The sequence below is a fragment of the Taudactylus pleione genome, unplaced genomic scaffold (genome assembly GCF_031769625.1).
Source record: "Taudactylus pleione unplaced genomic scaffold, aTauple2 ptg001167l, whole genome shotgun sequence".
Taxonomy (NCBI): domain Eukaryota; kingdom Metazoa; phylum Chordata; class Amphibia; order Anura; family Myobatrachidae; genus Taudactylus; species Taudactylus pleione.
In genome coordinates, this window is record NW_028285568.1 from 204,993 (window position 1) to 232,541 (window position 27,549).

Sequence of the window (27,549 nt, forward strand, 5' to 3'; positions counted from 1 at the left end):
TCAATTTGGAGCGAAAACCCGGAATCGGCGAATAAGTTTCGCTGATGACGTCATTTCGCCAGGCGGAATAGTATCGCCGTATTCAATTTGAAAGAAAAAAAATTTGGGGGGACAAAGTTAAAAACTAGCGAACTAGACTCCAGGGGGGTCCCCCGTATGCCCCAGGTGTTTTTTTCATTGCAGGGGCTTGCGGCAGGTGGATTTTTCACAATTTTTTTAAACTTTACTTTAGCAACTCTAAAATATGCTGGTCCCCATTTTCAAGTACCCCAAATTTGCTGGGATAAGTTATTTTCTGCAAAAAAACCTCCTGAATACTATTCTTCACCACTTATACAAAAACGCTATTTAGCAGCTATTGAGCCCGTTTAAAACGCCAAGTACCTTCAGCAAGCCAAATCGGGGGTTACCATAGGGAACCCCCATGTCAGAGCATCTATTGGGGGGTGTTAGGCTGATTACCCCAAATCTGACATTACTTTCCGCTTGTTTCAGTTTAGCCGGGTCCCGTTTTCGCGTACTTTCAAATTGAATACAGGGATACTAAGGCACGCGCGCGATACTATTCCACCTGCAAAACAGGCGAAGTAGGCGGAAAGTCCGGGAGGCGAAAAAGTATCGCTGGTGCGAATCAAATTGAATACGGCTCTAAGTTGGATACTTCCCTGCGCGCTCATTGCCCTGTTCACTGCTACAGCACAACGGGGAGAAGTTGAAACGGAGTATATCCATACAACCTGTTCCTCTTTCAACATAATTAATATTGCTATTACAGTGACACTCTCATTGGCTAATTAATAGTTTGCCTTCAAAAACTATAGTCACAACCCATACGCTTGTAAGAACCAATGTTGCTATTTTACTACTTTTGAGGTCTACACTAATTTACCTGACATTAAACGACATTCTCATTTTGATACAATTAATATTTCTTAATTGACTCTCATTATATGTATGCCAGGAACCAATACTAACTATTTTCTTCTGCTATAGATATTAACGTTATGATTTGACCTTCAATGTGTGTTCGAGAAATTCAATGTTACTGCTATATGACACCTACTAACTGCTCATCATATTATACCTGACAAGCAATCTATGTAATAGATTAACGCCGTGTACACACTAGACGATATGTTGGTGGATCAGACGACATATCGTCCACATCGGTAACCACTATGTCGCTGATGATGCATGCTCCCATGCGTCGTTAGCGACATCGCCCATCAAGCCTGCATGCAGACCCGACAGGCGATATCGTCAGGGGGGAAGGGCCATTCTGCATTCCGGCATCAGCAAGTGGTCCCGCCACACGCGACATCGACGCTGGGTGCACATCGCTAAGTGTGTATCCATCTGTCAGAGACCAAGTTCATTACTGTTTGGCTATTTGCCTGAATATATAGCTGTAAAATGAGCGAGTAGTAAGAGATGGTTATTGATAAAGGCTTCCCTTTCTCTAAATTTGAGGGTAACTTCTTCCCTCCCTCTTTAGTGTGTGTGTGTGTGTGTGTGTGTGTGTTATATATTGCATATGCCACCTAAGCCCCATCCCCTGTTTTTTTTTATTTATTTTTTTTTATTTTATTTTTTTTTTAAATTCTCCTACGACTTGCAAGAAACCTGGCAGCAGTAGCCATTGACTGTTCACCATAGTGTGATTGCACTATCGATGGTTGTCATCGATGGTGGAACCCCAGCGATGGCCATCCCTAGAACACGGAGAGAGACACAACAACAAAAGTATGAACTTGCCAGTTGCATGGTTAGTGCAAGAAGGGTTCAACTGCCGTACTTAATATTTATTTTATTTTACTCCTGTTCCCAAAGGCTTCCCAAAATAAAACTTTTATACCAAAGAGAGATTGTATTTAAGTGTACAACATACTTTATGTACAAAAATATTAAACATACTTCTTTTTAAAAAAATATTTAAGGTCAAAGGTCACATCATGTGACCTTTGCTTTATCTTTAAAAATTGACTTTTACATTTCAATTTATGAAAACTCTGGTCCCTAGGCTTCAAAACAAGACCAACATGAAAGTTCTACCACAATTAGAAGCAAAGTTATGATTCATTTTAGTTGACCATACAGCATAAATCTTACATTGTTTTTTTATGTCTGTGAACCTGTGTATCACTGAGGGCTAAAATTTTATATATGAAATTACCTTTACTGTCTATCATCCTACCTAATTTCATGAAAATCTGAGACTGTCGGGTTGGAAGCTGTGATGATTTGGCATGGAATGACCCAACTATGAGGTAGTTTCCTAGCCCTGACCATTGTTTGGATGACCCAGTCAAAAAATCCTTTCGAGAGGAGGATTGCGGCCTGAAGGGCCATGCTGTTAAAGCCAGCCAAGCTTATGGTGCATACACACGGGACGATCGTCAACTATATCGGTGAACGATCTCCCGGGTGTACTGGATGATTGATATCGATCATCCAGCACACCACCAACGCCAGGGATCGCGGGTCCCTATAGTATCCTGGTCGATATCGACCATTTTGACCTGCATGCGCTGTCAATGGACGATATCTTTATCGTCCATACGTGCCCGCGCATCGCAGGTTGTTGGTGGGTTGGAGGCACCGAAAAATGCACAATATGAACGATAATGATATGATCGATATTGTACATTTTGTGCATTTTAATCGTACAGTGTGTACGCACCATAAGTCTGAATGTAAGAAGGGACCTTGACATAGACTATAGGCCCATCTGGGTATTTTCAAGGAGGTTCTGCTGTCAGAAGTTTGCCTGTGTACCAAGACCTATCCAATATCAAATACAGAACTACTAAAATGACTGGGACCCTCAACCTTCTTGATAACATGGGCAATCATGGAAACTTATACCATTGGTACTGCCAAGGAGACATAATGACTATCAGCAGTACAGCCTTAAGCTGTCGCCATACCAGAATAAGGGTCCTAAACTGGAAACTGGCACTGCCTACCGCAAACCTGAGCAGGCAGTTGTGCCCCTCCCAAATCAGGTCATTCAAGTAAACATTCTTGATGTCCATGAGCGCCAATTGGTCTCACTCCATGGCATGGATCATGGAATGGAGGTACAGAAAGACAAAAGGAGCGTTCTGATAAAACTTACCTTTTGCTACCTCTCTTTCTTCGAAGTCCATAGGTTCCTCAGGGAGACATTGGGGTGTAGGTGGGACCTGGAGAACTGGACACCAACAGCAAAGCTTTATGTCCAAAAAAATTAAACATACTTTTTTATATATTCAAGGTCAAAAGTCACATCATGGACCCTTTGCATCTAATTGATGTAGAACTTTCATGTTGGTCTTGTTTTGATTTTTTTTAGTTGACCTTCTAAGCATAAAATTATTTTTTTTTTCATGTTTGCAACCCTTTAGCATGAAAACCGTGTATCACTGAGGGCTAAAGTGTTACATATGAAAGATACATTTTGCAGTCTATCATCTTACAAAAATTCATGTAAGTCTGAGACGGTCGGGTTGGAAGCTGTGATGATTTGGCATGGAATGACCCATTTATCAAATTTTTTGTTGGTAGAATTTAAAAAACAAATCTGTAGGAGCTGCCTGAGCTCTATTCTTCACTGAGTTTAAAAATCCCTTGGAATATCCACGTGACAGAAATCTGTTTGCCATCGTCCTTATCGCTGCATATCCTATGCACTCTGAGATATTAGGAAAATGGCAGTCCTCTTATCAAGGGAACTGGATGGTTACTTAATGCTAATAAATGTGTATTACAATCCATAGATAAGTAGCTAAGACTCCATCATGTATAAAGATACATGAACACCCATTTTTAAATGGGTGTTCAGCAACTGCAGGGTCAGGCTAGTGTCTGAGAAAGAAGTGCGAATAGAAACCTTCCAGAGAACCTCAGACTATTACAGGAGGGACCAGATAGTGTCGAATAGAAGGGAAGAAGTCAACCCCATTCTACCCCTTGATGTGTGACCTGGATACCTGTATGAGACCCTCATTCCAGAGTTTACCCAAAAGACCGACTCAGTTCCTGTGTGTGTGTGTGTGTATGTATGTGTATATATATATATATTTCAAAATAATTTTATTCATAAAAGTTTTAAAAGGATCTTGCTTAGCAAATGTAGAGTGATTTAGGCAGGACAGCTGTTGTTAAACTTGATGTGTGAGCTCATATACATCAGTGCGCCCACCTTTCACTATTGCTTTAATTATCCAACGCGTTTCGTTGAATTATCGACTTCCTCGGGGGTGTCTTAAAACCAAAGTAAAACATGACTATCTCATCGCCGCCCGATGTTTCACTTCGTGGTTTCTATGGTGTAACCTTGATAAAGGTCCATGATGGGACCGAAACGGTGGAACCTATTTATACATGGGTGGCATGTATATAAAGCACTCCACTTCTTGGATGAAACTACTGAGTATCCTCTATTAAAAAAAAAAAAAAAAAATATATATATATATATATCTATATATATAATATATAATTTTATTAAAACAAAGGTGAAGAGTTGCGTTTTCAGTATTAGTGTCCAATTTCCAAATAGAGCCTTGCATTTATAACACTTTTCTGGTTAGCATAAGTTCCACTTCAGTCTTTTACATTTCAATGCACCCTGCAGATGTTTTTAGGGAATCTTAATGGCAGATTCTCATAATATGTAGACAAGAAGGGAAAAGAATGCAAAATAGTGTAAAATTGATAGAACTTATACGTGCTCTCATGCAAGAAATGTGTATTAAGTATCGCTGCGTGGGAAAAATACACCGATTAGTGTAAGCACTGCACTCATGCTTATTAGAGCTGCCCAGCACCTATTTCAAAACAAAAGGATGAATTTAGGATTGGCCTCGTACCAACTTTAAATATTCAATCTCTCATAGGTACAAATATACCCAATTATTGGCCCTTCTGTGTAGACAGAAAATTTGGAGTTCCAAATCATAATAACTTTTATATAAATTAAAAAAAAACATTTAATATGGTTGTGGACTAACCTTTGCCACCATGGGTATAAAAGAAAGTATACATAACTATTTCAACTCCAAAAGTTTTAAAGGGACATCTTGGCCTTCTATACATTTGCAGCCATCTTTGAAATTGCAAAGCATCATGGGTATGCATCTTGTGAGGGAAATATGAATGTTTGAATATTCATGACGTTTATTACATTGAAACAGTCCAGCGCATGACATTAAGATGCTTATGACATCCCTGAAATTAATATGTGAGGAAAAAGAAGACCCGTTTAGGAAACTAGAATAAATTCCCTTTCCAAAAATATGTAACCTGTCTATATTCAATAACATATTTTCATGTTGCAACTTTGCCCACCTTAATGCGGAATTGCCCTTAACCAGTCAGTGTCACCCAGCGCTTCGGATAATGATGACTATAGATGGGGGCAGTGTGCCTCTTCTCCCCGTACTACCTGCATACACATGGGAGCTCCGGATAATACCTACTATAGATGGGGGCAGTGTGCCTCTTCTCCCCGTACTACCTGCATACACATGGGAGCTCTGGATAATACCTAGTATAGATGGGGGCAGTGTGCCTCGTCTCCCCGTACTACCTGCACACACATGGGAGCTCCGGATAATACCTACTATAGATGGGGGCAGTGTGCCTCTTCTCCCCGTACTACCTGCACACACATGGGGGGCTCCTGTGTAGTCTTTTCTTTCCTCTTTCAATCTATGTGCCCCCCCCCTTCCTTGTTATTGTCTAATTTATATAGAACACAAACTATAAATGTTTCTACATCAGGGTCCATAGGGTATCCACAGGAGACCTTGGGGTATAGGTGATGACGTCAGGCATCGGACACCATAGAGTTAAGTTTTCAGCCTCCCAGGATGCATCATGGTCCCTCTCCTATACCCCGAGCCAAGGCATCCCAGTTTCATTGGTGCCCGGCTCAGAGTCGGAGCACATGTTTAGAGGGGGGCTAAGAATAGCCCCTGAGTTTTCTACAAGGCAGCTGTGGCTGCACATCTGGGAGTACAGCATGGACAGTCACTGCTGACGTCCATGCCATCTCCCCTACACTCCGCCGGTACCAGAACGCCGGTACTGATCCGGGGATGCTGGTAAGTATCTGGGGTCACGGCTAGCGGTGACCCCAGATGCTTCGGACCATGGCCGGATGCAAGGGGGCAGCAGGTAAGCAGCGGGGTCCCGCGGTGGGTCCCTGCTGAGAACATGGTCCAGAGTCCCCAGGCAGGGGGTTCCCTGGGGACTGGCTGCAGCGTGGAGCCAGAAACTAACCTGCGCTTCCACTATACCCCTGGGACAGCAGGCCGCAGCTGAGCGGCGAGCGTTGCGACGTCCCGGGGGTTAATTGCATGCCAGGGGAGCGCGCCTTCCCTGTACACAGCCGGCGCCTCCCCCGCTGCACACAGCCCTCTCTGTGCTGCCGATTGGTCCTGTGGCAGCGCTCCTCCCCTAGGCCGGCCTCCTCTCTGCTCCTCGGTGGCCATCTTTGCAAAGCATGGTGAACGCTGCTGGAAGCTGCTGATCGGTGGCATCGCGGTCTGGGTCCCCCAGTATACCTCTCCTCCGTTGGCTTAAGGTCAGTGTATGCAGCGCTGTGTCCTACCAGGCTCTGTGTAGTTGGGAATCAGCGCTGATAGTGCAGGGATTAATTTCTTCTGCATTGTATGTGACTTCTGCTGGCGTCTGCTGCCTGTACTTTCACTTTCTGCTGTCAGCCATCTCACTGTCCCTGCTCTTCCTCTGCTAAAGCCCCTGCTGTGCGGTGATTGCAGGGCGGTTCTCCCACTATACTAACCCGTATCAGTGAGAGGGGTCACATACCATCATGTCTGAGAGTGATTTTCCTCTCCAGCTTCTGTGTACTACGTGCAATGTACCAATAGCGGAGGGGGAGGGTAACGCGGTGGGGTTATGTCGGCATTATTTATTGGCGCGACCAATTACTGAACCGCACAGGGCTTGTTTCGCTAAAGCGCTTACAACCCTGGTGGGCCAGTTAGCTCCGCCACCTGCGTTTACCCAGATGGGATTGTCCCAGCAGTCAGTGGTGGTGTCACCCATGCAGGGTTTCCCGAGACAACTGATGGTACCCCACAGTCTCCCTATTTCCCCTCCTCAGGTCTCACATGAGCCTGCATGGGTTAATTCTCTGACAAATTCGGTACAGCATTTGTCGGACGTGTTACAGGGGGAATCTGTGTTGCGGCTAGTGGCGTCTGTCTCATCCTTATGAGGATGACGACGTGACGACTGATGATGGGGACATTCTGGATCTATCTGACCAAGAACCTCTCCGTACTAAAGAGTCGGAGTTTAAGTCTAAGGTTTATATACCTGGCCTTATTCGGGCAGTCCGCACAGCTTTAGTTATTGAGGATGAAGATCCTCCGGTGGCCAAATCCAAATATGACTTTTTCAAGGATATGAAGGGTGACGCCACGGTGTTTCCTCTTTCTGGTCAGTTAGTAGATTGCACAAATTTTAAATTGGGGGGGGGGGGGGGGGACTGTGCACAATGGGTGGAAAGCTCCTCCTGAAGAGAGACAGAGGCGATATGTGACCAGGAACATCACTAATGTTCCCAATTCCCCATAGACCTGCAATGATTGGCTGCCATATGAAGCCATAATGTCTGCACAATTGAATTACCCCTCACACATTTTTACACTTTGTTAGTAAATAACATGACTTTCTATTGTTCTCATCCTATGTAATAGCAGCCTCTAGCAAGAGAGCAGTGATGTATTATCGTGTTAGTCATAGCAATAGATATTACAGTATGTCATGCGATAAAACGTACTAGATGAGATCTGCATTGTATCTGTGTACACAGAACGGCTGATATAACTGTAACTCCAAATCTTGCAGATGTTGGAATCCATGTTAAGAGCAGCGAAACAGGGTAAGTCTGTGAATGAGGAGGACATGCCGCCACCAGTGGCTAATTGGAAGCCTACAGCACCTCTCTCCTCTGTTATTTCATCACAAGAAGAGAAACAGTCTGAACTTATAGAGTCTGCAGCAAGCCAAGGATCATCTGAGCGTGCAGATGTGTCAGCCGCTGTTAGTGAGGACATAGCTGCCAACCAAGGTGATTCAGGTGAGATCACCAGCAAATCAGGTTTGTTATCCAATATTCTCCTTCCTTTTTGCTTAGACTTTGGCTTCAGGTGCTCTTAGAAACTCTTTTTTTCAGTACACTGCTATAATTTATTAATTTTATATATAAAGGTAACTCAGTCGTTGTAAGAGGTCGGAAACACGATTTAGCATTCCTATATATGAAAGGGTATTTATTACAGAGTAGAATAATATACATGAAATAGCTGGAGTGTTTGCATTATGTCCACAATGTGGTCTTTCACTCCTCTGCAGCAGGCTTGTCATATTGTGAGGAATGACAACTACACAAGTGTGTAATATGTGACAGTGTGGACAGGTCAGTGATGCCGTGCCACATCGGTCCAGTATCCGACTCCATCAGGACACATCCTAAAGACAGGAGGAGCCCAACATGGTTCTATCTGAATTTGATGAGTCTCCCACCCAGGACATGTAAAGCACAGAGCCAGCACAAATAGTAGCAGCTGAGGCACACGGTTTTTATAGTGTCCAAACAGGAAGTGAAGTAATGATAGTTCTGGTTATGAAGGCTAACGGAGCTTGTAGTAAGGAGATTGTAAACGCAGTGGTGGTTCAAACTTTATTCCGATATAGGTTTTGGTTCTTGAAAGAGTGTAGATTGGTTGTATCCCTACAATCTCCTACTTTCTACTTCAGGGTCCATAGGTGGTCCACAGGGTTGTCCTTGGGGTATAGCTGGATCTGGATCCACGGGCACCACGCAATTAAAACTTTTGCTGCTCCCAGGATGCATTTGGGTCCATCCTCCCTTGCAGAGATAGGCAATACAATAGAACAAGTTGGCATAATCCCATTGGTTCTTCTTCCTGGTTCTCCTGTTTACGATGCAGTTCATAGGTCAGTTTGTATTGTAATAGTTCGGCCTCCAACAGCTTCTTTGTGTCCGTTTTCCCGCCGAAGAACAAGTCTAAACTGGCTAATTACATTACATGAACAGAGTACATTTCAATGCCTATCTCTCTATGATCCATAATTCTCAGACGCATGTTGCGATTTCCTTGCCGATGGAACCGGAAATCTGCAAATAAACAGTGGTTTAGAATGGCACCAAACACGATCTGCTTATCATGTACTAATACTGAGATCTTAAATACAGTCTCTTTATTACATAATTAATAATGAATAAAACCTCGGATATTAACCTTAATGCTAGGGAACCTTCCTATGTAAGTGTACAAAGCGTAAGTGTAAGAATATTAAGAAAAGACGTTAGTTAGCGTTGTGCGTCTACGTGTTTGTGGAGTACACCGTGGTACGTGTTTTGAAGGGTTGTTAATATTCTACAGTCAGGTGCATAAATATTGGGACATTGACAGAATTTTCATATTTTGGCCTCTATTCACCACCACAATGGCTTTGAAATGAAACAAACAAGATGTGCTTTAACTGCAGACTTTCAGATTTAATTTGAGGGTAATTACATCCAAATCAGGTGAACGGTGTAGGAATTACAATGGTTTCTATATGTGCCTCCCATTTTTTAAGGGGCCAAAAGTAATGGGACAAACTAAACAATTTGAAATCTAACTTTCAATTTTTAATACTTTGTTGCAAATCCTTTGTAGGCAATTACAGCCTGAAGTCTGGAACGCAGAGACATCACCAGACTCTGGGTTTCATCCCTGGTGATGCTCTGCCAGGCCTCTACTGCAAATATCTTCAGTTCCTGCTTGTTCTTGGGGCATTTTGTCTTCATCAAGTGAAATGCATGCTCAATCGGATTCAGGTCAGGGGATTGACTTGGTCATTGCATAACATTCCACTTTTTAGCCTTAAAAAACTCTTTGGTTGCTTTTGCAGTAGGCTTCGGGTCATTGTCCATCTGCACTGTGAAGCGCCGTCCAATGAGTTCTGAAGCATTTGACTGAATATGAGCATATAATATTGCCCGAAACACTTCAGAATTCATTCTGCTGCTTTTGTCAGCAGTCACATCATCAATAAATACAAGGCAACCAGTTCCATTGGCAGCCATACATGCCCACGCCATGACACTACCACCACCATGCTTCACTGATGAGGTGGTATGTTTTGGATCATGAGCAGTTGCTTTCCTTCTCCATACTCTTCTCTTCCCATCACTCTGGTACAAGTTGATCTTTGTCTCATCTGTCCATAGGATGTTATTCCAGAACTATAATGGCTTTTTTAGATGTTGTTTGGCAAACTCTAATCTGGTCTTCCTGTTTTTGTGGCTCACCAATGGTTTACATCTTGTGGTGAACCCTCTATATTCACTCTTGTGAAGTCTTCTCTTGATTGTTGACTTTGACACATATACACCTACCTCCTGGAGAGCGTTCTTGATTTGGCCAACTGTTGTGAAGGGGTTTTTCTTCACTAGGGAAATAATTCTTCTGTCATTCACCACAGTTGTTTTCCGTGGTCTTCCGGGTCTTTTGGTGTTGCTGAGCTCTCCGGTGCGGTCTTTCTTTTTAAGAATGTTCCAAACAGTTGATTTGGCCACACCTAATGTTTTTGCTATCTCTCTGATGGGTTTGTTTTGATTTTTCAGCCTAATGATGGCTTGCTTCACTGATAGTGACAGCTCTTTTGGATCTCATATTGAGAGTCGACAGCAACTGATTCCAAATGCAAATGTCACACCTAGAATCAACTCCAGACCTTTTACCTGCTTAATTGATAATGAAATAACGAGGGAATAGCCCACACCTGTCCATGAAATAGCTTTTGAGTTGATAGTCCCATTACTTTTGGCCCCTTAAAAAGTGGGAGACACATATAGAAACTGTTGTAATTCCTACACCGTTCACCCGATTTGGATGTAATTACCCTCAAATTAAATCTGAAAGTCTGCAGTTAAAGCACATCTTGTATATTTCATTTCAAAGCCATTGTGGTGGTGAATAGAGGCCAAAATATGAAAATCCTGTCAATGTCCCAATATTTATGCACCTGACTGTATGTTTTAGTAAATGTATGTATTTATATAATGAGGACTTTTAACATTGTTCTATTGTGTGGGAATCGCACGATGCTAAAAAATAGCATCGCCATATGTTCTTATAATGTGTGAGATTTGCTAAATTGGCGTCGTGCAGATTTTAATCTTAACAGATTCTTGCTCAGCCAATTATCCGGCTTCGACACTACACACCAATGTATACCAGTATTCCCTCTACACCCCAATGTATACCAGTATTCCCTCTACACACCATGTATACCAGTATTCCCTCTACACACCATGTATACCAGTATTCCCTCTACACCCCATGTATACCAGTATTCCCTCTACACACCCATGTATACCAGTATTCCCTCTACACACCCATGTATACCAGTATTCTCTCTACACCCCAATGTATACCAGTATTCCCTCTACACCCCATGTATACCAGTATTCTCTCTACACCCCAATGTATACCAGTATTCCCTCTACACCCCAATGTATACCAGTATTCCCTCTACACCCCAATGTATACCAGTATTCCCTCTACACCCCAATGTATACCAGTATTCCCTCTACACCCCAATGTATACCAGTATTCCCTCTACACCCCAATGTATACCAGTACTCCCTCTACACCCCAATGTATACCAGTACTCCCTCTACACACCATGTATACCAGTATTCCCTCTACACCCCATGTATACCAGTATTCCCTCTACACCCCAATGTATACCAGTATTCCCTCTACACCCCAATGTATACCAGTATTCCCTCTACACCCCAATGTATACCAGTATTCCCTCTACACCCCAATGTATACCAGTATTCCCTCTACACCCCAATGTATACCAGTATTCCCTCTACACTCCAATGTATACCAGTATTCCCTCTACACTCCAATGTATACCAGTATTCCCTCTACACACCAGTGTATACCAGTATTCTCTCTACACCCCAATGTATACCAGTATTCCCTCTACACTCCATGTATACCAGTATCCCCCACATGGATTCAGATAAATTAACTTTGTTTCATTTACTAAAATTTATATTTTTCATTACAATGAGATTTTTTTATGTGTATATATAACAGCAGTTTTTTTTGTTTTTTAAGGCCCAACGAGTAATTGCAACAGGGTCGTAGTCAGTGACACAGAAGTGTTCTTGTTTATCAACCATTGGATACAGTCACTGCCGAAATCTGTTTTCTTCTTATAACTTTTTCTTGAAGAATCTTTGTGAATATGACTATAATGTGATTAAATTGCAGCCTCAAAGTCTTTGTTGATGACGCGACAGAGGGAGTACAAGATGGCAGCGCTGCGAGCCAAGCAAAGCGGAGATGTAGAGAAAGCGAAGGAGTACATGAAGATTAGTAAGGTGTGTGTCGCTGTGTGTCTGGGTGGGTTAGAAGTTTCCCTTTAAATTTGAATATTTATACTAAGTGACCAAATTATTTGTGTAATTTGCCAAATGGTGGTGAATCTGGGCATGGACTGAAGTAGGTGATGAAGGGGCCACACCTGAAAGGATTCCGATACCCGCTCCTAATCGTGCTGACCATAGATCCCTGAATTAGCATTTCCCACGTCATCCCAGCGATAAGACTGAAACGTGAAAGTTCATTGCATGAGGGAGAAAGCCGGATACCCCCCCTATACACTCGTCTCGCAGATCACAACTCACAACCTCTCGGTGAGATTTTGTAATACGTGATGGTGTAATGTCCGGCAAAGTGTGTCCAAATCTTATCCTGATGCTCCTCTAGTCACAATCTTTTCAGGACCTGCTGTACACGATCCTCATTTCAGGACCTGCTGTACACGATCCTCATTTCAGGACCTGCTGTACACGATCCTCAATTTCAGGACCTGCTGTACACGACCCTCAATTTCAGGACCTGCTGTACACGACCCTCAATTTCAGGACCTGCTGTACACGATCCTCAATTTCAGGACCTGCTGTACACGATCCTCAATTTCAGGACCTGCTGTACACGATCCTCAATTTCAGGACCTGCTGTACACGATCCTCAATTTCAGGACCTGCTGTACACGATCCTCAATTTCAGGACCTGCTGTACACGATCCTCAATTTCAGGACCTGCTGTACACGATCCTCAATTTCAGGACCTGCTGTACACGATCCTCAATTTCAGGACCTGCTGTACACGATCCTCAATTTCAGGACCTGCTGTACACGATCCTCAATTTCAGGACCTGCTGTACACGACCCTCAATTTCAGGACCTGCTGTACACGATCCTCAATTTCAGGACCTGCTGTACACGATCCTCAATTTCAGGACCTGCTGTACACGATCCTCAATTTCAGGACCTGCTGTACACGATCCTCAATTTCAGGACCTGCTGTACACGATCCTCAATTTCAGGACCTGCTGTACACGATCCTCAATTTCAGGACCTGCTGTACACGATCCTCAATTTCAGGACCTGCTGTACACGATCCTCAATTTCAGGACCTGCTGTACACGATCCTCAATTTCAGGACCTGCTGTACACGATCCTCAATTTCAGGACCTGCTGTACACGATCCTCAATTTCAGGACCTGCTGTACACGATCCTCAATTTCAGGACCTGCTGTACACGATCCTCAATTTCAGGACCTGCTGTACACGATCCTCAATTTCAGGACCTGCTGTACACGATCCTCAATTTCAGGACCTGCTGTACACGATCCTCAATTTCAGGACCTGCTGTACACGATCCTCAATTTCAGGACCTGCTGTACACGACCCTCAATTTCAGGACCTGCTGTACACGACCCTCAATTTCAGGACCTGCTGTACACTATCAAAGGGTCAGAAATTGACTTTTTGGAACGATTATTGTATAGTGTGTAACCAGCTTGAGTCGTCCTTTTTTATTACATTTTGTTATTTTGAGGTTGAATTGTGTTAAAGGTGTAAATTGACGTTTTGGGGTAAATTTATTAAAGCTTTCAAAACAGGCAAGTGGTGCTGTTGCCCATAGCAACCAATCAGATCCTGTCTTATTTTCTAGGATGCAATAGAGAAATGAGAGCTACAGTCTGACTGGTTGCTATGGGCAACACCTCCTCTTTTATTTTTAAAAGCTTTAGTAAATCTACCCCACACAGTCCATTATGCAACTTGTTAGATACAGGGGGGAGTTCATTTAGCTGTGATACGCTGTTTTGTTTTAGAAAAAACAGCTTATCGTGCAAATTTGTACTTGCCACGCAATCCTATTAGCCGTGATTTTCACGGGTGCAAATTCTTCATAGTGTAAAAAAGTTTTCTTTACCTCCTCAGCAGATGAAAGTTGGGGAGAATTCATATTTCAAGGTAAAAAAAAAATAGTGATACCCCCTTAATGATTAAGTAGGCAAAAATAAGTTTTTAATTCGCTTAATTTGGCCTATAATGACAACATGTCTTTTTTGGGGTGAAACAGTGCAAAATGGAGGTAATTGGGTTAGTTGATGTGGGACAGGTATATGGGGGTGCTGTGTGGATGGGACGGGTATATGGGGGTGCTGTATGGATGGGGCGGGTATATGGGGGTGCTGTATGGATGGGGCGGGTATATGGGGGTGCTGTATGGATGGGGCAGGTATATGGGGGTGCTGTATGGATGGGGGTGCTGTATGGATGGTACGGGTATATGGGGGTGCTGTATGGACAGTACAGGTATACGGGGTTGCTGTATAGATGGGACGGGTGTATGGGGGTGCTGTATGGACAGTAAAGGTATATGGTGGTGCTGTATGGATGGGACGGGTATATGGTGGTGCTGTATGGATGGGACGGGTATATGGGGGTGCTGCATGGACAGTACAGGTATATGGGGGTGCTGTATATGATGGGACGGGTATATGGGGGGGGTGCTGTTTGGACGGGACGGGTATATGGCGGGGGTGCTGTGTGGATGGGACGGGTATATGGGGGTGCTGTGTGGATGGGACGGGTATATGGGGGTGCTGTGTGGATGGGACGGGTATATGGGGGTGCTGTGTGGATGGGACGGATGTTTTTAAGATTGCAGGTGGGTGTTAGAGGTGTATTTTGAAGGTTTTTTAAAAGTGACTTTAAATTACATAAATATATACTTATAGCCATTTTTATGTACCCCCAATTTAAATAGAATATTGATTTTTCCAAAAAACACTGATTTCTATCATTTTCTGTTGAGAAATATGCATAAAACAGCCATTTTTGCACAATTTAAGAACCCAAAATACTTTTATTAGGATGAGAAATTCTCTTCTATATTGTTATCCTGTATCACTTTGGCCTTTTTTTTGGACAGATTTCCTCATTTTCACCTGTACTTGTCGCAGGTAAAAGCAGGAAGAATGTTTGGGCGACTTTTGGAATTGAATTGCGCACAGACGCGATAAGCAGAACTCACGTGGGAAAAATTACTGTATTATCGTTGCCAATTGAATTCCTCCCACAGTTTGCAGCAGGGTGTATACAGTATATACACAAATACGGTGTTACCTGAAAATCCAGAGCAGGCCTGTCACCCTCACCTCTGTACCTGGCCTCCTGCGCAGCCTGTCACCCTCACCTCTGTACCTGGCCTCCTGCGCAGCCTGTCACCCTCACCTCTGTACCTGTCACCCTCACCTCTGTACCTGTCACCCTCACCTCTGTACCTGTCACCCTCACCTCTGTACCTGTCACCCTCACCTCTGTACCTGTCACCCTCACCTCTGTACCTGTCACCCTCACCTCTGTACCTGGCCTCCTGCGCAGCCTGTCACCCTCACCTCTGTACCTGGCCTCCTGCGCAGCCTGTTAGCTGACAGCAACCAATGCTACCGTTGGGTAAAGGGCAATCAGGTGATGTAGACTGTCATGGCTGCGCCCGTGACGGTAACCGCAGGAACCAAATCACGGAGCGAGCACTTGGATGTCCTAGCAGACCCCAGGTATAATCCTCAGCGTGTCACTCGCCGCCGCACATGGCGTCTGACCATTCGAGAGGTCAGGGGAAGCCGGCACTGAGGTGAGTAATGGCTGATCCTAGGCTGCAACCTGACAGGGTGGTTGGATGATACAGTTGGTATTTTCTAAGAGTTGATCAGTCGATATGTCCTATAATCTATACCCTCCCAAGGGTACATAAAACTTTAGTAAATCCTCCTGGTCGTCCGATCATTTCAGCGCAGGGTTCGCTGTTGCAACATATAGCACAATTTATTGACCGTTTCCTACAACCCATTGTATACAATGCAGGTGATTTTTTTTGGCAAAATTGCAAAGGATTTTAACTGATGGTGATGATAATAATGAGGTACTTCTAGCGACGCTAGATGTCAATTCTTTTATATGTGGTTATTCCGGTATTGCTGGTGTTCATCAGGTGTTGGGGGCATTTGACTATCTGGGTCCTCCCATTTAATTTTTATTGGAATTACTTGAAATTGTGCTAAAAGAAAATTATTTTTTTTATACTGTGGCAAATATTACAAACAATGGTCCGGTACGGCCATGGGATCTAATCATGTGCCGGCTTACGCAAATATTTATATCTACTTTTATGAGAGCACTTTTATTATGGCCAAGTTTAGCAATATGGCTGCAGTATAAACGCTTAATTGACGATGTGTTTGTGATTTGAAGTTACACTGAGAGAAAACTTGGAGGATAGTAAATTATCTTAAGGAACTGCCTAGTCCTGTTAAGGAACACATCCACTAGACGACAGGCAAAAGACTGCACGATTACAACATTGGAGGATAGTGTCAGCATTTCTTTTTCAGGGTCCATAGGGATCCACAGGGATACCATAGGGATATTATGGTTGGCGACCAGGTACCAAACAGTTAAAGCTTCAGTTACCAGGATGCACTGGGTCCTCCCCCATATATACCCCGCCCCTAGTCATAGGACTTCAGTTGCTCGTTTGGTACGGAAGGATCAAGACGCACCTTTGTAACGGGGACTGCTCTGGCAGTCCTGAGCTTTAGTTTTATGTTTTATTTTATGTTCTGTATTTTGGGTTGGCGGTAATAAGCGTCTGAATTAGGACGAATATACTGCGACTCCATCTTCCTCCGCTTGGTCGCAACACCAGCAACTGGGCTGCTGATTTCGGCGGGTCGTGGCTAAGCATGCTAGCAACTATGCTGTGACCTGGACTGCATCGGATCTACGGAGATATCCGGTAAGGGGATTCCCCGCTTGCGTGCGCAGCAGTCCTAGCTTCTGGTGTCAGAGACTCACCAGAAGCCGCTCCTGTTAGGGCCCGTGGTTGTCCTCGTCCTAACTACTCCACCGGGTGACACTGGGATCGTCAGCAGACGCTTCTGGTGCCACGAGGCCAGCGTACCCGGTTGGTTAACGCAGCCATGGGGAGTTAGGCGCTCCCCCGGCAGCTCCTCCCCCGGCCCAGACGCAGTCCCTACGAAGGGTTTCGCACGTCTGGGTTACTCCCTCCACATGTATATGAGACACTCATGGTCCACGCTCAGTGCGCTGCTGTAGCTGTTGGTCTCAGGAGGATCTGGGTCAGTCTCCCTGTATACCTCTTCCTTGGCTAAGGTATATAGTGCTCTATATCCTACCATTCCTGGTGTCTGTGTAGCTGATTTAGAGCAGATTGTAATTATATTACATGGGCAGTGTTTGTGACTGTCGTTATATTACACGGGCAGTGTTTGTGACTGTCGTTACATTACATGTGCATAGTATGTGACTGTCGTTACATTACATGGGCAGTGTATGTGACTGTTGTTACATTACATGGGCAGTGTATGTGACTGTAATTACATTACATGGGCAGTGTATGTGACTGTCGTTACATTACATGGGCAGTGTATGTGGCTGTCGTTACATTACATGGGCAGTGTATGTGGCTGTCGTTACATTACATGGGCAGTGTATGTGGCTGTCGTTACATTACATGGGCAGTGTATGTGACTGTCGTTACATTACATGGGCAGTGTATGTGACTGTAATTATATTACATGGGCAGTGTATGTGACTGTAATTATATTACATGGGCAGTGTATGTGACTGTAATTATATTACATGGGCAGTGTATGTGACTGTAATTATATTACATGGGCAGTGTATGTGACTGTAATTATATTACATGGGCAGTGTATGTGACTGTAATTATATTACATGGGCAGTGTATGTGACTGTAGTTATATTACACGGGCAGTGTATGTGACTGTAATTATATTACATGGGCAGTGTATGTGACTGTAGTTATATTACACGGGCAGTGTATGTGACTGTCGTTACATTACATGTGCATAGTATGTGACTGTCGTTACATTACATGTGCATAGTATGTGACTGTCGTTACATTACATGTGCATAGTATGGGACTGTCGTTACATTACATGTGCATAGTATGGGACTGTCGTTACATTACATGGGCAGTGTATGGGACTGTCGTTACATTACATGGGCAGTGTATGTGACTGTAATTATATTACATGGGCAGTGTATGTGACTGTAATTATTTTACACGGGCAGTGTATGTGACTGTTTGCTAGCTGCTGCAATGACACTGTCTTTTACTTCTGGGGGCGGAATTCAATTCTTTCCAGCCCCTATCGCGCCCGACGGAGCTATTCTATTCTTGCTCCTGTCGGGCGCGATTAGCTGCCAAGCGCTACATTTCAGCTCGCAGCCCCTGGGGGGATGAGAGCTGAAATGTGCGAAAAGTGACATGTTTGGGCGCCCAAACATCACTTTTCGCGATCGCGCCCAGCACTTTGGTCGGGTTTTGCTGCTTTACGCGGCTACACCTGACCTCTATGGGCGCGATCAGCGTGAAAAGCTGGCACAATTGCATAGCGGCCCGTGATCTCCTGTCACTTTAGACGGGAGATGCGGGCCGCAAAATCAATTGAATTCCGCCCTGTCTGTCAGTTGTAACTATCACTTTTTTTCTCTCCATCATCTTGGGGTAAAGGTCGTTTTCTGAGTACTTCTTCACATTTATTAAGATTTTGTGAAGGCTGTCACATGAAATTGAAATTATTGCCTTTATTTTGAACATGTGAAAAGATAAAGGGATACAGGAGGGGGAGCAGCCTGTGCTGGTTTCATGTAAATCATGTATGACTTATGTGTCCCCTCAGGACATTAAGGATGGTTTGTGTGCTGTCTGTTATAAAGAGCCACCTCACCAGTCCGGTTTACGTGTCCCTGGACAAGAGCCGTCTTGGGTATCCTCTTTTTCCCAAGTAATTAAGCAATTTGTGGATGGTATGGCTGCTCCCACTATGCCTGCTTGGATGGGGTACACAGCTTGCTATTTTACACCTCGTATTACACTTCCTGTAAGGATGTTTATGCCCGTCCTTCTCAGAGTATGGCGCGGTATAATCTTGATAAAAGAGCGGTAGTTACCAAGGCACCTAAGCTTAAGTTATCTTTTTATCAGTCTGCTCAACACATGGATTCAGACTCCTCATGAAGGGATTCAGATGGTGCTCAGTGTTCTTCTCCAGGGTCTAGCTCAGGGGGAGGACTACCATCCGTCCACAGTGGATGTTGATAAAAGGCCGATAGTGACTAAAGCACCTAAACGTAAGTTGTCTTTATCTCAGTCTATTCAACATATAGATTGAGACGCATTATCAGAGGAGTCAGATGTTGCACAGGATTCCTCTCCAGCATCTACTTCTGGGGAGGAGGATCATCCATCTACTGTGGATGTTACTTCTTTGGTGAGGGCGGTTAAATCAATCCTAGATGTTCAGGATGATGAACCAGCTCATAGTAATAAGGCTCCAGTGTATAAACACCATCGGAAGGTGGTCAAAACAGAGTCCCTGTGTCTGAACAGCTCATTGAGCTTATGGATGAGGCATGGGGTAACCCTCACAAACGTTTTTATGTGAAAAAGAGAATAACATTGTTTTATCCTTTCCCGGGTTCTAAGCAGGAGGTACCTCCTACTGTGGATGCTTATGTAACGCTTTTGATATAAAATGCTACATTACCAATTCCGTCGGCATCTTCCCTAAAGGATTCCGTGGATAAAAAGATTGAAGCCTGTCTTAAAATGTATTTTTGTCATCATCTGGTGCTGTTACTCGTCCAGCTATGGCAGGAGCCTGTGTAGCCAAAGCGATTGAAGAATGGATGGAGGCATTGAAAAATTCTTTCCCAAATGCTATCAGAGAACAGATGTATATCTCTCATATATGGGCCCTTTTTTTTTTAATTAAGTGGTTTTTTATTGATTTTCAAAAAAGAGAAAAACAACAGCAAATAGACAAACATAAAACAAAATAAAAGGATGTAGAACTAACATATCATTGATGTCACATTACAATGAGCAAACAGACTAGCATATAACACTTATGTACAACAATTGTCATATATATATATTCTTTCCCTTTTCGCACACACCAATAAGTGATTGTGTAGCATTATTTCCCCCATTGGTACTATTACATAACAGCACTAAATGAAGAATTGGAGACAGAGAGCCGGTGATGTGCGGTCTGACCATGAGCAGAATTAAGCCATTTGGCCCATATGTCTTCAAATTTAGATTCAGCGTTTCTAGCCAAATAGGTATATTTTTCATGTGCAATTGTGGCAGAGACTAATGATAACCAATCATAATACTCCGGCCCTGTGGAGGCCATCCAGGATCGGGCAATGCAAACTTTGGCCAACATGCAAACATTCAGTACATACTGACGAGTGTGTCTATCAAGCAAATGTTCTTCTATAATTCCTAGCGTACATACAATAGGAGTAAGAACAGCCCGCAGAACTCCTGTAGAGGAGATTACCCTGAGTATTTTTTTCCCAGAATGACAATCCCAAAGCAAATGCCAAAAGTTGGCAGATGGGGCACTACATTTAGGGCAATTTGAATCTGAACGTCCACCAAACCTAAACAGACGATCAGGGGTTAAATAAACCCGGTGCATTAGGAATAGCTGGATTTGTTGGAAACAATCGAGGTGGTAGCTAATCGTGGACATCCCAATGCATCCTGCCATGAATCGTCCTGTATTGCACCCAGATTAACCTCCCATTTAGCTCTGAGAGCTGGCAGATCATCATGGTGGTGAGCCTGCATTACAAAAAAGTAGGCATGAGAGACAAAACGACGAGGTCCGCCTATAGACAATAATTTTTTGACAGGGGAATCTTGAATGTTTGGGGGAGCATCAGGGAATTGGGTTGTTAGCGCATGTCTAAGTTGCAGGTATCTAAAGAAATGTGACTGTGGGAGGCCAAATTCAAATTGTAACTGACTAAAGGATTTAAGTACACCTGCAGTATATAGCTGTCCCAAGGAGACCACTCCCCACCTGCCCCAAATCCCCCTGGTCTGCAACGCCAAAAGTTCAGGCAAAGCTCGGGAGCACCATAATGGAGTAGCCGGATCTAAGCCCTGTGTCTTCAGAAGTTTTGAGACAGAGTCCCATTTTCTGACAGCTTGATTAAGTATAGGTAACATAGTGTTAGATATATTACCACCAAGTAGTGCCTGCAGTGGAGTATGACCTGGAGCAACTTGGGAGATCATAACCGCATGTAGGGCCTGAGGGTCAGTGTCATTTATCCAATGCCACAAATGCGCCAGTTGAGATGCAAAATAATACATGCGAAAGTGGGGAAGTGCCAGACCCCCTTGTGAACGAGGCTTAGTAAGCACATCCAATTTTATGCGAGCTCTGCGATACGCCCAGACCAGAGAGGATACCAAACTGTTTATTTGATGGAAAAGTTTTTGGAAGATAGATCGGAGAGTTATGGAGTACATATAACAGTTTAGGTTGTAGTACCATTTTAATTAAGTTGACACGCCCGGTGAGTGAGAGCGAAAGTTTGCGCCATGTCTTTGCCCAAGCCCGTAAATAGTCCACCTGGGGCACCACATTTAAGGTCACATAATCTCGGGGAGCATTAGATATCCAAATACCAAGATATTTAAAGGTATTGACCCACTTCAACGGAAGTGAAACACTCAAACTTACAGGGCATGGTCCTCCAAGGGGGAGAATACATTTATCCCAATTTATTGTAAGTCCCGAGAAACTACCAAACTGAGTAATGAGATCAAGAACATGAGGCATGGAGCTGAAATAGTCAGAAACAAAGAGCAACATATCGTCAGCGTAAAACGCCACTTTGTCTGTTCTGGCCCCCAGCTCCAATCCCCTGATACTCCTATGTGCCCGAATGAGACAAGCCAAAGGCTCAATTGCTATAGCAAACAGGGCGGGTGACGAAGGGCATCCCTGTCTCGTTCCATGCGATAAAGGAAAGGAAGAGGATATAAAACCATTAATTGACACCCTAGCTGTTGGGGCTGAATATAGGAGCTGAACCCATTTTATAAACCCAGGGCCAATCCCAAAACAGCGCATGGTCTCCCATAGGAAGGGCCACTCGACAGAATCGAAAGCTTTTGCTGCATCCAGCAAGACAACAACTGAGGAGGACCCTTGCCCACGAGAGACCTGCAGATGAGTGAAAAGGCAATGTAAATTAATGGATGTGGACTTGCCGGGCATAAACCCCGTCTGGTCTGGCTGGACAACAGATAAAATCACCCTACCTAATCGAATGATATATGGGCCCTTTGGTTAATATTTTGGAAGCTGATATAGGATCAAAGAAGGCGCTAAAGGTTTTACCTTTCTATGGAAAAGTACTTTTTGGAGAAGAGTTGGATAAAATAATAGCTACTCTGGCGGCTTCAAAATCTGCAGGTCTGCCATCTACGGCAACTATAAAAGTCTAGACAGGTTTCTTTTCGGTTCTCAGGGAACAGCCCTACCTCCTAAAGCGTCCGCTTTTCGCAAAATATCAAGGCGACAAACTTTAAGAGGTCTGGGCAGGCAAGACATCCAGCTTCTAAGCTGGATAACAAACCCTCTGCCTGATGGGGCGGGCCTCTTCATGGGGGAACTCTGGGTGGGAGGCCGGCTTCAGTTCACGGATTGTTGGCATCAAATAACAGATGCATGGGTCTGAGAAGTGGTTTCTCAGGGGTATGCCCTCACTTTCAAGTGGCATCCTTCTCAGAATTTTTTTTGCACAGATCTCCCATCAGATGCGGCCAAGGCCTTGGCTTTTCTGGAAGCCATTCACTCCATGCTGCAGGCAGGGGTAATAGTCCCGGTTCCTGTGTCGCAACAAACAATCTATTTTCAATCCTATTTCTGGTTCAGAAACCGAATGGGGCTTATCGCCCTATACTAAATCTGAAAATCCTCAGCAGATTTATCCATGTACCCAAGTTCCGCTTGGAAACCCTCCGGTCAATTATTTTGGCTATGGAGCCGGGGGGGATTACAATTTTTACGGTTTGCTGTCCTTCAGCAGCATTACCAATTTCAGGCTCCACCCTTTTGGCCTTTCTATGGCTCCCCGGGTATTTACCAAAATAATGTCAGTCATGACGGCCTGTCTCAGGTGTCAGGGAGTCCCAGTTTTGCCATATCTGGATGACCGTCTGATAATGGCACAGACTCCGGTGGTTTTACAAAACCATCTTCAACTGACCATAACCTGCTTACAAAAGCAATTGGAAGAAATCATCACTTTCTCCAACACAGCAGATGGTATATCTAGGAGCTCTTCTGGATTCTCAGGCACAGAAGGTGTTTTTGCTAGAGGACAAGATTATGGCCCTACCATTGCGAATATGCAAGCTGCTTCGGAAGCGAAGGGTATCCATTCTGCTAGCAACGTATCCACCTTCAACATGGTTGGATATGCTCAGTTCCATTCCAGGTCTCTGGAAAGATTTATTCTCTCCAGGTGGAACGGACAGTATTATCAAATAACGTTCCAGAGGATCCTTCTTACTCTAGAGCTTTGTCACTCTCTCCTGTGGTGGCTGAGAAGAGATCATCTGAACAAAGGGCGCTCATTCTGGATTCCAAATTGGGTGCTTCTCACCACAGATGCCAGTCTTCGCGGATGGGGAGCAGTGACAGGTCATCACATCTTTCAGGGGAGATGGACAAATCAGGAAAGTCCTCTGCCAATAAGCATTCTGGTACTGCGAGCAGTATACAAAGCACTTATCATGGCACAGGACCTGCTCCAGGGCAGGCCGGTCCAGATTCAGTCCGACAATGCGACTACAGTGGCCTACCTCAATAATCAGGGTTCTGATTTGGGTAGAACGTCATCTTCTGGCCATCTCGGCAATATTCATACCGGGAGTACTCAATTGGGAAGCAGACTTCCTAAGTCACCAGGACATACACGCCGGAGTGTGGTCTCTCCATCCAGGAATGTTTGAGCTTCTGGTAAACAAATGGGGTCTACCAGAAATGGATCTCATGGTATCACGTCTGTTTAAAATTACCTTTAACAGGTGTTGTTCCATAATAAGTAATAATCTCCAAACCAGTATACTTAAGAATTTGTCATTTTATTAATTAATTAAATAATTAGATCAAGCCCTTAACTGGGACATATTCTCCCAGGGTTATAATGCAGGAATAACAACGATTGACATTGTTACACAGTACTTATACATTATTACAATATTCAGATTATACGCCCCTTATACGCCCACTACCATTATCAGATAGACAAAGCTTGCTCTTGCTAACTCCTCCTTGACAATCAGACTCGAAACTGAATTCCTTTTGAGTGATACTCATGGAGTACTGCATCCCATATTTAGTCTGAATAGTTTCCCCAGCACAAGGACACATATATGGGCATTTTCTCTTCACTGTGTTAGATAAACAGTTTCCCTCGGGTGCGGCCTTAAAGACATCACACTCATTTCCATTTAAATCTGAGTTTGGACAGAGAAACAAAATGGAAGTACCAATGCCCTGTTATATCTCATGTACTGCTTCATTATACAGCATAAAGCATATGTAAATATGGAATTATGTAAATTAGTCTTCGACACGTCACAACCACAAGGTCCCCAGGTACGGGTCCAGGTCCAGAGACCCATCAGCAGCCTTTGTGGACGCACTGGTAGTAAGATGGGACTTCAAGTTGGCGTATCTCTTTCCTTAGGTAAGCAGACTCTGGCGAGATGGCTACGCATGACTATCTCTCAGGTGTACACACAGACTGATCTTCCTGTCCCAAGCACGGTGTTTCACATTCTACTCTTTGTAGGGCCATCATGGACATTTAGCCGTGGTGCCTTTGCTGAACAATTGTGTAAGGCAGCTATGTGGTCTTCTGTCCACTCTTTTCTTAGGTTCTATATCTTTGATACTTTTGCCTCTCAGGATGCTTCCTTTGGACGATGAGTTCTCTTTTCTGCTCAGGAGCGTCCCCACACCTAAGGGGAACTGCTTTAGGACATCCCCATGGTATCCATGTGGATCCCTATGGACCCTGAAGAAGAAAATAAGTTATGGTAGACTTACCTAAATAACTTTTTCTTCGAAGTCCACAGGGCACCCACCCTGACGCACCTGACTGCATGGGTAAATTTTTTCTCTCAGGCACAGAGGGCCTGATTCAGACCCGCTTGCGAGCGTAGGACGCTCGCAAGTGGGTCGATGGTGCCCTAATGCGCATGCGCACGACGGAGGGAGCATGCGCGAGATCCGAATAACGACAGCAAAGACGTTATGGGTCTCGCACCAAAGGGGGCGTGCTGTCGATGGTGATTGACAGCACGCCCCCTTTGGTGGGCGTGGCGGGGGCGTGGCTGCCAGACGGAGGAGTTCCCATGGGAACGCCTACCGTCTGAGTCCGGCCCCACTGACATCAGTAATGATGTCAGTGGGAGTGATTTTGGCACTGATAGAGCCAAAATCACTCCTGGGTTTGCGGCAGCGAGACCCTACCACAAGGGTCTCGTCACAAGTCCGATGGTCACGATGGTCTTGACCATCGCGACCATCATCATGGACGCTCGCTATAGCTGTGGGTGGTAACCCACAGCTATGCGAGCGTGTATGAGGCCGCTTCATTTTCAGGTAGGAGGGCCCTGATTCAGAGCGAGCGCTTTGGTCAGAGCGTCCGGCTCTGAATCAGGGCCAGATTCCCTAAGTTTGTGTAAGCGTGTTTCTGGTGTACGATTGCCCTACCTTTTCCTCTTTCCTTCTCCTGCCTTGAGGCTTGTTAACTAAACTGAAGTCCTATGGCTAGGGGCGGAGTATATATGAAGGAGGACCCAGTGCATTCTGGAAGCTGAAGCTTTAACTGTTTGGTGCCTGGTCTCCACTATACCTATCCCCATGGCATCCCTGCGGACCCTATGGACCTCGAAGATTTTGCACAGTACTGCAAAATCTACAAATAGCTGGCACTCTAATATTCTATAGTATAATCAGCAATTGCCCAGGTCCCTCCGAGTGAAGTACAGTATTCCCAAAAGAAAAACGCTCACAGGACTTTTTGTCACCTTGTAGAAAGAAAACTGGGGACATGACACCTAGTTACTCCAAACATCCTCTAAGTTTCAGTTTATTCTAATACTTTTGTCCTGATGAGACTTTTATAATAAACTGAAACAATGTTTGGAGTACCTGGGAGTCATGTCACCATTTTTTTTTTCTACAAGTTGACAAAGTGCCACAGCAGGATTTTCCTTCGTGTGTACATATATGTATGTATATAGAGAGAAAGAGAGAAGTAGAATGTACCCCCCCCCCCCCCCCCACATTTGGCCATCACCCCTCCAGCGCTGGGGACCATCTGATGTCTCGGTGGCCCTGCAGATAGCCGGGGACATTCAGACTTTGTGCTGTTGCACTGCTAGGTAACTCTTTGGTGTGAGATACCCACTTATGTCAGCAAATGTTTCCTTTTTGTTTCAGAAATTCAGCTCCGTTCTAGAAGCTCTGCAAAATGGCCAACCTGTGGATCTTAGTCAAATACCTCCTGATCCAAAGGGTAGGTAGAAGTACAGCAGCACTACACACAAGTGACGTCTGCAATGCATCATTTCATTAGAGGCGGCCGTTCTATTTACCTTTTAGATGAAGATGCTAAGAGCGCAGAACTCCTAGCGCCAGAGCCCCATCAGCCCTTCCCTGGAAGCGATCAAGGTGAGCGATGACCTCAGAGTTTACTGTTTGGAAGGTCTGTTCATATTTAATGTAAGTAATTTGCATATTAACTATATAGTTTTGTGATTTATGGTGGTGCTGACAGGGTAACCTGATTACATGAGAAGATTTGTCAAATGAATAAAATCGATAAAATAACATTATGGGGGTAAAAATTTATATAGATAGCGCTGTAGTTCTAGTTCAGTGGTTCCCAAACTGGGTGCTGAGACACCCTGGGATATCGTGGGGTTGTCCAGGACCAAAACAAATTTATGGTCAATGTGATTGGCTGCCTCCAGCACTTGTTTTGCCCATCTTAAAATGTGTACAGAAGTGCACCACCACAGGTGTGGGTACAAGTAAGGACAATATACTTAATTATATCATCTTTGCTGAACTTCTCTGTAAGAACCTTTTTGGCCTAGAAGTGCTGTGAAAAAAAAAAAAAAGGGGTGATACTCTAGAGTGCCGTGATTAAAAGGGTTTGGGAAGGGCTGATCTAGTTGGTAGTGGTGTTAATACGCG

The 27,549-nt window shown here is 44.2% G+C and overlaps 1 protein-coding gene across 4 annotated transcripts in view; it reads left to right on the forward strand.

The window, feature by feature from the left end:
* Positions 1-27,549, forward strand: part of CC2D1B (coiled-coil and C2 domain containing 1B) — a 160,997-nt gene that overhangs the window by 24,067 nt on the left and 109,381 nt on the right. The window contains exons 7-12 of one of the 4 annotated variants that reach the window (XM_088462251.1): positions 7,861-7,894; positions 7,982-8,092; positions 12,318-12,427; positions 14,342-14,374; positions 26,791-26,866; positions 26,953-27,021. In XM_088462251.1, the coding sequence (XP_088318377.1) occupies positions 7,861-7,894; positions 7,982-8,092; positions 12,318-12,427; positions 14,342-14,374; positions 26,791-26,866; positions 26,953-27,021 (433 nt within the window). Of the gene's footprint in view, positions 1-7,860; positions 8,093-12,317; positions 12,428-14,341; positions 14,375-26,790; positions 26,867-26,952; positions 27,022-27,549 lie in introns of all 4 variants that reach the window. The other 3 variants (XM_088462248.1, XM_088462249.1, XM_088462250.1) reach the window with 3 other exon arrangements.